This window comes from Phacochoerus africanus, chromosome 16 (genome assembly GCF_016906955.1).
Source record: "Phacochoerus africanus isolate WHEZ1 chromosome 16, ROS_Pafr_v1, whole genome shotgun sequence".
NCBI classification, from domain to species: Eukaryota; Metazoa; Chordata; class Mammalia; order Artiodactyla; family Suidae; genus Phacochoerus; species Phacochoerus africanus.
In genome coordinates this window covers 499,476-512,649 of record NC_062559.1, presented here as the reverse complement: position 1 = coordinate 512,649, position 13,174 = coordinate 499,476, and the positions used below count along the sequence as shown (strand labels likewise).

Sequence of the window (13,174 nt, the reverse complement as noted above, 5' to 3'; positions counted from 1 at the left end):
AGGTGGCAGGTTTGATCCCTGGCCTCAGCTCGGCGGGTTACGGATCCTGCGTTGCTGTGGCTGTGGTGTAGGCTCGCAGCCGTAGCTCTGATTCGACCTCTAGCCTAGGAACCTCCATACGCCGCAGGTGTGGCCCTAAAAAGCAAAAAAATAAATAAAATAAAAGCTAGACAACAGTGGCAGGGAAAACGGATTTTAAAAAGGCAAACCAACAATGGCTTGAGGATAAGTTCTGACAGAAACAAGTGTTTTCTTCTTTTTTTTTTTTTACTTTTTAGGGCTGCACTTGTTGCAAATGGAAGTTCCAAGGTAGGTCTACACCACAGGCACAGCAATGCAGGATCAAAGCCACGTCTGCAACCTACGCCACAGCTCAGGGCAATGCCGGATCCTTAACCCACTGAGCAAGGTCAGGAACTGAACCCACATCCTCATGGATACTAGTCAGGTTCATTTACCGCTGAGCCATGACAGGAACTCCAAACGAGGGCTTTTCAATCACTCCTCCGGCCAGCAGGGAGTCAGAGCCCTTGCTGAGGACAGAGCCAGAGAGGTTCCTTTCTGTCCCCAAGCGGACTGCTTGTCCTCGGCGGCCACCATGAGATGGGCGGGAAGAGGTGGAACAGGTGTGAGCTTTGTAGAAAGCTGTTGGCACCGGGTGCCAAAAGCTCCACGCGCAAACCCACGGACCTGCAAAGTTCACGTCCTAGAATCTGTGAGAAGGAAGTCGAGCTGTGTGGGGGAGGCACAGAGACACCCCTCAAGGTCCCTAGAGAGCCACAGCGGTCACCTCGAGTGGTGAATCACGGACGATTTGTACCTTCCTGGTTTTCCCTTTTCTTCATTTACCCAATTCTCTAAGGGGAACGCAAATATCTGCTGGTGTCTTGACAGGAGGAAACTGCTCTTTTTCTGGATGTCTGACTTGTGTGCCCAAGACTAAAGGACGAGAGATGGCCCGAGTCATGGCCGGCCCTCGCACGTGCTCTCTGCTGGCCCGGCCACCGTCGACGACCCTATCCTGCCCACCTTCCCCGCCACCCTGCCCCGCCTGTCCTTCCCTGAGCGACTCTCATCCCGAGGGGTGGCACGGGGTCAGTCTCTCAAAGGCCACACACCTAGGAAGACGGGACACAGCCTGCGCCAACAGCACGGGCCACCCCTGCCCGCCCCGTCGACTGCCCAGCTCCAAGCACCGGGCAGCCAAGACTGGAGGCCATGGGGCCGGGCCTCTCACAAGCACACACGGGCCCACCCAGTGTGAACACCCGCGCTTTTCGAGCAAGCGCAGTGAGTGCTTTAGCGAGGGAACCCACCGTTTTCGTCTCGAGACTCCTCCTCAGCAGCATGATGAAAGCCGTCTTGCCCATGTCTTCCTTGGCAGGCAGGCCTCTCTCCCACCACGTCACACACAGATCCTGGATGGAACCCTGCAGCGCGCGTTCAGACTCGGGTAAGGCGTATAAAATACCTACAACGGAGCAGACGCTGGGCTGTGAGTGGCGTGGACCGTAGCGTTTCCAGATCCAGCTGTGCAGCGAGGATTCACTCATGGTCAACGCGCCCGAGGCGTTCATGCACATTTCTCCCGGGACACCGAGGGTGTTAATCCAAACCGTTGTGCCCCTAGAGCGACGCCACGGAACGAGGGTTTGAGACCTGGAAGACTCGAGAGCACTCGCTGCCCAGACGCCTCACGAGAGAGCCGGGCACAGAGGCCCCCCAAACCCAAGTGCGGGCAGCACGCCCAGGGCACACGCAACAGCAGAGCCAGGACAGGCCGCGGGGACCCATAATCCGCTACCCACAACCCTCCATTGGGAGGCGTCGGATGCACCGAGAACCCAAGGTAACAGGCTGACAATGGGCCCCCAACTGTCCTCCAGAGACCCGAAGGCTGTCCCCCTGTGCAAACTTCCCAACCGACGGGGGAGCTGGGGGCACAACGTCACCCCATCGTTTTCTAGAGCATCTGCCTGGGGGCTGGGAAGACCAGCTGGAGGCAACATCCCCCAGCACGTGGGAGCTACTTCCATACGGATTAGGGTAACTTCTTAAGAAGACACGGTATTTCCACGCGAGAATTCTGAGCAAAACCGTACCCTCAACAGACGCACAAACCAAGGGACACTGAGAATGACGAGAGTCCACCACGGGGAACTAATCAGAGCCACAGCGGCGGTGAGGAGATTTTTTTCTAAGGAACACTACACAAATTACTTTTCCATCTTTTCCATCTATATTTCTACACAAACATTATATAATCCGAGCCTGTCATTAATTTAGACTAGTGTTCCTCCTAAATTAATAACTGGAGTTGGCCAGTTTAGCTAAAATTTGAAAAGCACCATAAATATTAGTGCAGTAAAATTCTCAACAAGTCAACAGTCATTCCTCAAGTCCTGTTCATAACATACTTAAAGAAAAAAAAATACAGGGGTTCCCGTCGTGGCACAGGGGTTCACGAATCCGAATAGGAACCGTGAGGCTGTGGGTTCGATCCCTGGCCTTGCTCAGTGGGTTAAGGATCCGGCGTTGCCGTGACCTGTGGTGTAGGTGGCAGATGTGGCTCGGATCCTGCGTTGCTGTGGCTCTGGTGTAGGCCGGTGGCTACAGCTCCGATTCGCCCCCTAGCCTGGGAACCTCCATATGCTGTGGGAGCGGCCCTCAAAAGGCAAAAGGACAAAAAATAAATAAATAAATAATAAAAAATTTAAAAAATAAAGAAAAAAAAATACAATGTCACAAATGCGTGGTGAACTTGAACTGCCCGGCAGTCAACAGCTGAGGAAGTTGAGAGACCACGGCCCCTTTATCAGCTCTTGACACTGGTCCTGCAGGTCGAGTAAGACATCCCTCCAACACTGTCAACAGCAGTTCTTGCTCAGCAGTGATGCACATTTTCACCATCTGCAATATTTATATGGGGCTTAAATGAATTATTTAGGACAGCCCCTCCCCTTAAAGAATGCTCTTTGCTCACCTTTTTCAGAGAAGGACAAGAGCCTGATTGCCAAGGTCTGCCTCTTCACTGCCGGGGGCTTCTCTGACCAAGTGTCACTCAGCCACACCACTTACACACACGCCACATTACTCCTGATGCGACTTACCATTCAATATGACAGCACACTCCAGTAAGGCTTCATAGTTCTCGTTTTCGTTTATTACAGATACAGAAGCAAGAATCACAGATGTAATGGCATGAATTATTTCTATGTTCTTCCCCTATAAAGAAAGAAAACATCAAAGCACATGTAAATTAAAATCAACTTAAAATTTAATTCTAAAATGTACAAGTTACCAAAAGTTATAAAAATCAAGCCACGCTTGACACTTATTTTTAGAAGTGAGTTAAAGGTGAACACAAGTCAGCAGTCGGAAAAGAGTAACAACACTGAATACTAAATTAACAATAGCAGGATCAGGAGTTCCGGTCGTGGCACAGCAGAAACAAACCCGGCTAGGAACCATGAGGTTGCAGGTTTGATCCCTGGCCTCACTCAGTGGGTTAAGGATCTGGCATTGCCGTGAGCTGTGGTGTAGCTCGCAGACTCGGCTCGGATCCCGCGTTGCTGTGTCTGTGGTGTAGGCTGGAGGCTGCAGCTCCGATTCGACCCCTAGCCTGGGAACCTCCATATGCCGCAAGTTTAGCCCTAAAAAGACAAAAAGACACACAAACAAAAGAACAAATAAAACATAAATGAATAATAACAGGATCAGAAAAGGGTAAAACTACATTAAACACACTTCTGATATTCTTGACTTCTATACTTTAAATTCTTCCTTAACTTGGGAGTTCCCATTGTGGCTCAGTGGAAACGCATCTGACTAGCAGCCATGAGGATGCGACTTTGATCCTTGGCCTCGGTCAGTGGGTTAAGGATCCGGCCTTGCCGTGAGCTGTGGTGTAGGTTGCAGACGTGGCTCGGATCTGGCGTTGCTGTGGCTGTGGCGTAGGCCAGCAGCTATAGCTCTGATATGAGCCCTAGCCTGGGGGTCAAACCTGGAGCATGTGGAGTACATATGCTGTGGGTATAGCCCTAAAAGACCAAAAAAAAAAACAAACCTCCTAAACTTAAATTCTATACAATAGACACTTTTTTTTTTTAACAAAGAAAAGGGAAGTTTATTTTTGAAAGACCAGCATACCATTTTTGAACCCTGCTCTGTTTGCATACTGTCTTCACCGAGGGCTTCCACTGGCTGCCACCTGTCCACCGGGCTCTCCAACAACACGTCTGTTAACAGATTCTTGAGCCTTTGCCATAACTCTTCTTTCTGTTTCCTTGATAATTCATCTAGCAATTCATTTAGATTGAAAGGGTCAGAAGCATCTTTCTGCAAAATAAACAGCAGCTGTTACATTTCAAATACAAAAACTCAAGTTCTACCCTTTTTATAATGGCATCAAAAGAAAAGTTCATGCACTTAGTTACAAGTCCAAGAGTTTGGCTATAGTTTTCCAAATCTATTCCTAAAAGGACAGAAAAGTACAGGGATTATCAGACAGGAAGTAGCATTTCAGGTGATATACTAAACTTTACCGCCCAGCACAAAATCCTCCCTTAGTCAGATGTGCACCACATCCAGACCTATAATTAGGTTACGAAAGTGTCCTAGAACGAAAGTACCAATGACAGTAGTGGCAGTAACAATGCAGCCACCCAAGGACGACATGCTAACTTTCTGGTCTCTGACATGACTTGGGCCCTGACTTTTGTCCCTGGATCTAACCTGGTACCGTCTGAGCTCCAAACAGCGACAGTAAGGGATTATAACCCTTTGAATAAAACACGAGTCAATGAGGCCGTATTGACAATAAAGAAATAACAACCGGTGACTAATGAATGGCATTGGCGTGCTACAGAATAGCGGTGAGTAAATACGGAAGAGACATGGCGCTGGAAAATCACAATTCTGTGGTCATCATAGTAATAACTGACTCAGGAAAGCATCATCGATGGATGCTAAAGCCAGGGGGTTAAACTTATCAAGGAACAGGGAACTGACCCAGCATTAACTTGTTTCCCCACAGACACCTGCACAGCCTTCAGAGTGGAGCAGAGACATCTGGGGGACACCCAGCCCGAGCAACTCATCAAACCAACGCGCCAACAACAGGCCAGGCTGGCAGCGCACAGCCGCCGAGGAGGTCCTACCACCACTAAGTGTGCAGCTCCTCCAGGAAGCACAAACCAACTTCAGCAGGTGAGCAAACCAGGGCAAGGGGAGGACAGGCCACAGAGCAGCTGCCTGCACCCCTCAAGACTTTCTGTCACTAAAAGGATGGCTGAGACACACTCTGGACTCAAGAAACCAGCAAGTCAGGAGGGCAGAACACGGAGCATGACACCGGACTGGGCAAAAAGACGTGCCAACACGTGCTGCAAAGGGAGTTCCTGTCGTGGCACGGTGGTTACACAGTGGTTAACGAATCCGACTAGGAACCGTGAGGTTGCGGGTTCGATCCCTGGCCTCGCTTAGTGGGTTGAGGATCCGGCGTTGCCATGAGCTGTGCTGTAGGTTGCAGACGCGGCTCGGATCCTGCATTGCTGTGCCTGTGGCTACAGCTCTGATTAGACCCCTAGCCTGGGAACCTCCACATGCTGCAGGAGCGGCCCAAGAAATGGCAAAAAGACAAAAAAAAAAACCCAAAATCACGTGCTGCAGGTGCCCATCAGCTCCCTACTCGGAGGGTTTTATTGTGATTCTAAGTGTGGAAGTTCTAGGAAAACATGTGGAAATACTGAGGGATACTGAGGTGCCACCTGCAACTGACCCTCCAACCACACAGAAGAAAATGTGAAGCCTAGGAATGCTGCAGGGCAGGGGCAGGGGCAGGGCCTGGCAGGGCTGCTCCCTGGGCAAGGGGAGGGCGGCCCCCAGGGTCCTCCAAGGCCACTTCCCCATCCGAATCCTACAGCCTCCTCTCTCAGCTCACCCACACCCGAGCTGGCCAGGGGCGCGCCTGCCCGCCTGCGGCTCTTTGTCTTTCCCGCCCCTTCTGTCCAGAATTCTCCCCCATCCTCACGCGGCCCATCCAGACCTCTGCTCTAACCTCCCGCCAGCCTGCCTCCCAGCTGTGGCCGTGTGAGCACCTCCTACCTGTGTCTTGTTCCTCACCCTCTCCCGCCAGATAAAAACTGCTTGGGCAGACACTTTGCTTCCGAGTGCCAGCAGAGCAGAGCCTGGCACGAAGAAGGCACCTGGGAGGACCTGCCCGTGGTCCCCAGCCCTCCACTCCCCACATGGATCCTCCATTATAAACGAGCACAGTCAGCTCTGTTCTGGAACACTTGTTTTGAAACGCGAACTGGTTTCAACACGATCAACATGCTAGGGAGCAACCTGAGCAAAAGGTGAATGGGGGGGGGGGTGGCCCTGGGGCATATGGAGTCCCCGGGCCAGGGATCAGATCCGAGCCACGGTTGTGACTTAAGCTGCAGCTGCGGCGGCACCAGACCCTTAACCCACGGTGCCGGGCCAGGGGTCGAGTGCATCCCAGTGCTCCCAAGATGTCACTGATCCGCTGCACCACAGTGGGAACCCCAAAAGGGGCATTTCCTTCCTTCTTTCTTTTTCTTTTTCGCCTTTTCTTGGACCGCTCCCGCGGCACATGGAGCTTCCCAGGCTAGGGGTCCAATAGGAGCCACAGCCGCCGGCCTACGCCACCACAGCCACAGCAACGCAAAAGGTGCATTTCTGGTTCGCTCATGTGGGACTTCACACCCACGTGAATTCAGAAAACCGTTCGTGCTGGGTGGAGCCTGCGCAGAGCAACAGCTCGCACAAAGCACACCTGCCGGCTCCTGAGACCCCACATGTGCCGGGAGCCGTGCCAGGCACGCCTGGGGTCCCTCCCAGGCCACACCAGCACCTCTTGACACGGCCCTGCCCTGGCCGTGTCCTGCCCTCGCCCTGCAGCCTGCTCTGTTCTCTTTCTCCCACATGGGTCTTGCAGGCTGCCCCTGGGAGCACAGCGCCCACTTCCACCTGCAGACCGTGAATCTTTTTCATGGCAAAGTGTCATATGTACACTAGGGTATCTATGCGCTTCGCAGTGATTGAACGTGTGTAAAACTGCCGCTTTTTTCTTAGGTTCCTCTTTTTTTCCAGTGTGTCTCTGGTGAAGTCTTTAGGGTTGTGCCCTGACCCCCCTTTTCCCCACCATCCCTCTGCTTTTCATGGACTATCGTGCAGAAGGCAGTGGTTTTTAGGAATGCACATTAAAGCAGAACTGATTGTCCTTGGGGAGGTTCACCTAAGAGATTTCAACCCGACTTAAAGTAAGTCTTTCTTTAGTTCTTGGGAGGTTGACCAGGTGAAAACGCCATTATTCCACTATTCTGCCCTACGCACCACTCACCTTGATGAAACCAAGTGATGCACAATCTTACACGTCCTCACTTTCATGTCTAATTCAAAGTTACATGGTGACTGAGGTAGTAAGTTGAGTTATTCAGGGTTCATAAATTAAAGCCACTGCCCCATTAACACAAGGACTAACTCAACCTTCTACAGGACATGTGCTGCCAAGCAACAGTCCCAAGCTCTCCAGCAGGGGACAGGGTGGCTGGAAGGCACACACCACAATTCCACGCAACGGTGCTACTCTTTTACCTTTTGACTTTCAATGAATACGAACTTAGCTTAGAGTTCCCGTCGTGGCGCAGTGGTTCACGAATCCGACTAGGAACCGTGAGGTTGCGGGTTCGATCCCTGGCCTTGCTCGGTGGGTTAAGGATCTGGCGTTGCCATGAGCTGTGGTGTAGGTCGTAGACACGGCTCGGATCCTGCGTGGATGTGGCTCTGGCGAAGGGCAGAGGCTACAGCTCGGATTGGACCCCTAGCCTGGGAACCTCCATATGCCGCAGGAGCGGCCCTAGAAAAGGCAAAAAGACAAAAAACCAACACTAACTTAGCTCATCACTATCAGCTAGTTTGTGGCTTTAGTTTACACCACAGAACATAGTCTGCAACGGCCCAAAGTCCTGAGTCTCTCAGGGTCCGTGCGTTAGCCCTGCGGTCCCTTGTTCTGTCCGAGGCCCCTCTTCCCAGCACGTGGCGGCGGCGGCGGCGGCGGCGGCGGCGGGAGATCCCATCCACTCCCAGGACCTCAGCTTCCAACCGGAGCTGATGACCCCTGGGTGTCTGCCTCCAGCCCTAAACGCTCCCCTCCCGCGTCCACCCTGGCGGTCACTCGGCGGGTCCCGAACTGAGCTCATCCTCGCCCTCTTCCCATTTCCTCATCTCCACGAGTGGCGCTTCAAGTCAGAGACCCAGGACTCCGGCTGGCGGGTACCCATCACACCACCACGCAGCGCGGGCACAGGCCGCCCTCCCACCCCTCCACCCGACCCAACCTCCATGGGGAAGAACACGGCCTCTCCTTCTCGTGCGTGGCTCTCTTCAATGAATTCTTCATGTGCAGCCAAACGAATGTTTGCAAAAGGCAAATCTCATCTTTCCGTCCTTGTTCCTCTTTTGCCCCACGCGCCTTCCCTCCCGCCTCTTGGTCTTGTGCACACGGGTCAATCTGCTTAAAGCCCCTGTTCTTCTCAGGATAAAGTCTCAGCCCGGGTCTCGCCTCTTGCCTTCGTCCTCAGCTTGCATTTCTACACCGGATGTCGTCATGTACAAGGTGCCTCTCCAGTCTCTGGAGGCGCCCCGTTGGCTAGAGCGGTCCTCCTCCATGTCCCTCTGTGACAGGCTGACTTCTGCTTACCTTTTATTTTTTTATTTTATTTTTTGTCTCTTTGCCTTTTCTAGGGCCACTCCCGTGGCATATGGAGGTTCCCAGGCTAGGGGTCGAATCGGAGCTGTAGCCACCGGCCTAAACAACAGCCACAGCAACACCGGATCCAAGCCCCATCTGCGACCTACACCACTGCTCACGGCAATGCTGGATCCTTAACCCACTGAGCAAGGCCAGGGATCGAACCCGCAACCTCATGGTTCCCAGTCGGATTCGTGAACCACTGCGCCACAACGGGAACTCCTCCTGCTTACCTTTTAGATGTTAGGTTCCACAGCCTTTCCGCTGGGATGGGAAACATCCCACGTCTGAATGTGAGTCACCCCTACACCCCTGCCCCAGCTTAGCACGTATTCTGCTGTACTGACACACCTGGACCCACCACAACACTGTAAATAACCTGAGGGGAAAAAAAGGATGACTGCCTCACCATGCCACACACACGAAGCAAGAGGTCAATAAATATTTAAACAGATGAGAAGCACGCTACATCCCACCAGCATCCTTACAACTCTCTTAAAAAAGAAAAGCAGGAAACGCCATTTCTGAGTAGTTGCCCATCAGCAGGTCAATTTGCGTACAGTCCTGTTTTATTTTTTCAAAAAAATCTTGGTCCCCAAGGATTCAGTGAGATAACTGTATTTCACCTGTGGACATGGTGACTTTAGAAAAATGTCTTACATTAACAGTCAAAAATCACAATGAAGCCAAACATAACACTTACATTAAGTTGAATGAACTGCAAAAATTCTCCAATCAGCTCCTTCGACACTGCTTGTACAAACGTCTCCCGTTTTTCCATGGCAGGCCACACTGTCTTTCCTGAGACATTTATTCTGTAGCCCTAGTAGAAAACACAGTCATACTGAAGCTTACGTTTGCAAATACCTTTTCCTCCAAGATGTAATTTGTAGGAAACTGCAAGAAAACCCCTGTGCCGTCTACGGTAGACTCTTGCTAACAACATTCCAACAATATTCCGACATAAGTTATAATATCTAAAAAGGTAACTTCCTTATTTTCTTCACTAAGAATAGTATCAACATGACATTATGTTATTATCATCAATTGTTACGGAAGTTACCATCCAAGGAAAGAGAAACCCAAACAGCTCTGGGAGGCTCTCCTTCTCTCCCCTTTTAGCACCTTCTCAAGATGCTCCTTGCAAGTCTGAGTCAGCTCAACAAAGGGCGCAGTGAGGCCCAGCTGCTCTATCCTGGAGATCCTCACTTCTTAAAGCACAATTCCTCCAACAACAAAATCCGTGTCACAGCTGCCCTGTTCTGCAGGGTGTGGCCCTGGGGTCACCTGGGAGCTTGTTAGTTGCGCCAGCCAGAGCACAGCCCCCGACCCTGTGGGACCAGAGCTCAGGGCCTTTGTGTAACCTCCTCCCCTGCCTGTGTTCCCCTGACAAATCCTTTTCCACTTACAGTACCTAGTGTTAGCAGTCCCCAATTTGAGAGACATCACCCCGAAGACGAAGTAAGAGCAAAAAGAAGGAACATACATAACAGGACACTTACTTTAAAAATAAGTGAAAGCCTGCAGTTATAAGTAGAACAATACGGAAAATTACTGGCACTGTCAGGGGTCCGTCTCAGGTCCAGGGCTCAGGAGGTCCTGACCCGGGTCAGCCCCGGGTTCAGGAGGTCCTGTCTGAGGTCAGTCCCGGTCTAAGGGGGTCCTGTCCGGAGTCCATCCCAGGCCCAAGGCTCAGGGGGGTCCTGTCTGGGGGTCAGTCCCAGGTCCAGGGCTCAGGGGGTCCCGTCTGGAGTTGGTCCCAGGTCCAGGGCTCAGGGGGTCCTGTCCAGGGGTCAGTCCCAGGTCCAGGGCTCAGGGGGGTCCCGTCTGGAGTCCGTCCCAGGTCCAGGGCTCAGGGGGTCCTGTCTGGGGTGAGCCCCAGGTCCAGAGCTGAGGGGTACTGTCTGAGGTCCCAGTCCCAAGGCTCAGGAGGTCCTGTCTGAAGTCTGTCCCTGTCTGGGGCCGGGGTGACTGGGATCCTGTCCCGAGTCCGTCTCAGGCCCAGGGCTCAGGGGGTCCTGTCTGAAGTCATCCCCAGTCCAGGGCTCGGGTTGGGGGGGGGGGTCTCTGTCCGCAGTCAGCCCCCGGTCCAGGCTGGGGGTCCTCTGAACTCAGTCCGGGAGGGAAAGGGGCCGCGCGTGGGACTCTCTCGGGCGCCTCAGAGCCGCCAGCCGGACGGGAGTTCGATCGCGGCCCATGCGGACACTGTGGTGCTGGGGCCCCAAATCGCCCGACCCCGCCGTTTCCCGGCCCCCTGCCCCCAGCCCTTCGTGGGCCAGCTCCGCGGCGCTCACCTCATCCCCAGGACCCGCCGTTTCCCGCGCTCGGACCAGATTCAAACCCGCCCGCCGGCGCCCTCGACGCGCCCCGCCCGCCCGCGCGTCACTACGCGCCGATCTCGCGAGAGCTGGTCACGCTGGGAGGGGCCCTCGGGGGGGGCGGGCGCGCCGCCGTGACCCCGCCCCCAAGGCCGACGCGCCCCTACCGGACGCCTGGACCCCGCCTCTTCCACTGGCGTTCGGATCCTGGTATTTTTTTGTCCGACGTCAACATGCGTCTCGTTATTGGTTTAAATGCGAGAAGTGGACGCAACTGCTGACATAAAGACTGACTCAAAATAAAACTGTGACATATATATATATATACCCAGTGAAGGATGGCTACTTAGCAGTTGGATACCAGGTCTTAAACCCGTATGTCCATTCCACGTTTCCCACACTCCGTCCTAAAGTAGAATCTATTTTTGCTATGCAGCTTCTATGGACCATGTCTGTAGCTATATATATATATATTTAATCTTGTGACCAAATGCTCTAGGTTTACAAGCTTCATTTATTAAGGATACAAATAGATCAAAGCTATGTACATTGATTATATGTTTTGATAAGTACCTATTAAATAGTAAACTAAAATTTCATTGAGACAGGCCTCTTAATGGTATGGTTAGGACTATTTTTTCAATTTATGTCTCTAAGAATATTCTATTTTGATTTTTTGTTTATAGATGTAAATACTGAAAAATAACTTGCTCATAAAAAAGGAGACAAATTAAAAAAAATTAGTAGTAATGTAACCAATTCTTTGAACGTATTTTTTTTTTTTTTTTTTTGCTTTTTAGGGTTGCACCTGCTGTATGTGGAAGTCACTGAGCTAGGGGTCAAACTGGAGCTACAGCTGCCAGCCTATGCCACAGCCACAGCAACATGGGATCTGAGCCAGGCCTGTGACCTACACCACAGCTCACAGCAACGCTGGATCCTTAACCCACTAAACCGGGCCAAGGATCAAACTGCATCCTCATTGATACTAGTCGGAATAGTTTCCGATGAGCCACGGGAACTCCACAAATTTTTGTTAAAAGCCAAAAACTGTATATTGATCTATCACCAATTTCTTTCTATCTAACTTGTATCAGCTAATAACTTGATCGGGTTTTCCTTCAATTTTTGCTAAAAGCAAAGATTTGGAAACCACTTATTTTCAAAAACAATTTGATTCCAGTCACTTGAAATCATTTTCTTTCTCAGTTTCCAAAAAACTTTATCCAGATACACTGAATTAGTATTAATTATATCAGTTACTTTTTTTTTTTTGTCTTTTTGCCATTTCTTGGGCCGCTCCCGCGGCATATGGAGGTTCCCAGCCTAGGGGTCCAATCGGAGCTGTAGCCGCCGGCCTACGCCAGAGCCACAGCAACTCGGGATCCGAGCTGCGTCTGCAACCTTCACCACAGCTCACGGCAACGCCGGATCGTTAACCCACTGAGCGAGGGCAGGGACCGAACCCGCAACCTCATGGTTCCTAGTCGGATTCGTTAACCACTGTGCCACGACGGGAACTCCTATATCAGTTACTTTTAAAGACAGGTTTGTCAATACAATTTTTTTAAAATAAAAGCCTTTATTGCTTGCTTTATATGTTCTCCCCACATCTTGGAATTCTTCGGATTTAACTTACCCAGTTTACGGCAACTTCTAACCAATCCAATCAGTAAATCCAGGCTTTAATGTTAAGCCAATCAGCCAACTCAGAATGAACTTTGTTGGGGAAGTCTGGGCGTTTATAAACTACTGAGGAATAAAGAATGCATCTCTAAGACAGTGGCCAGCGGAGCAGCTGGGACCGCCAGGGTCAAGAAACAAAGACCCCCCTATGGACCCCGACCCCCGCAACATGCACACACACCTGGTCCAGCTGGGGTCAGGACCCGCAAGAAGACTCCTTGGGGGTCCTAAGGCTTTGGGCTCTGCTGGAGAGGCCATCTGGGGTGACGGCCTATGGCTCCTGTGCCTCCTTGCACTGTTCAAGCTGGTCAGTGCCCAAAGCCCACACCCAGCCTCCCAGCTCCCCCCAGCTCCCCCCGCCCACCCACGAGACCCTGCTCTAGCCCTTCCCACC

At 51.8% G+C, this 13,174-nt stretch overlaps 1 protein-coding gene across 2 annotated transcripts in view; it reads right to left on the bottom strand.

Moving 5' to 3' along the window:
• NCAPG2 (non-SMC condensin II complex subunit G2) overlaps positions 1 to 11,151 on the bottom strand; it is a 60,865-nt gene extending 49,714 nt beyond the window's left edge. For both annotated transcript variants that reach the window (XM_047763343.1, XM_047763344.1), the window contains exons 1-5: positions 11,071 to 11,151; positions 9,480 to 9,599; positions 4,150 to 4,338; positions 3,111 to 3,225; positions 1,317 to 1,471 (exon numbers count right to left, since the gene is read on the bottom strand). In XM_047763343.1, coding sequence (XP_047619299.1) covers positions 1,317 to 1,471; positions 3,111 to 3,225; positions 4,150 to 4,338; positions 9,480 to 9,557 — 537 coding nt within the window. In that variant the 5' untranslated portion in view covers positions 9,558 to 9,599; positions 11,071 to 11,151. The remainder of the gene's footprint in view (positions 1 to 1,316; positions 1,472 to 3,110; positions 3,226 to 4,149; positions 4,339 to 9,479; positions 9,600 to 11,070) is intronic.
• Positions 11,152 to 13,174: the final 2,023 nt, after the last annotated feature.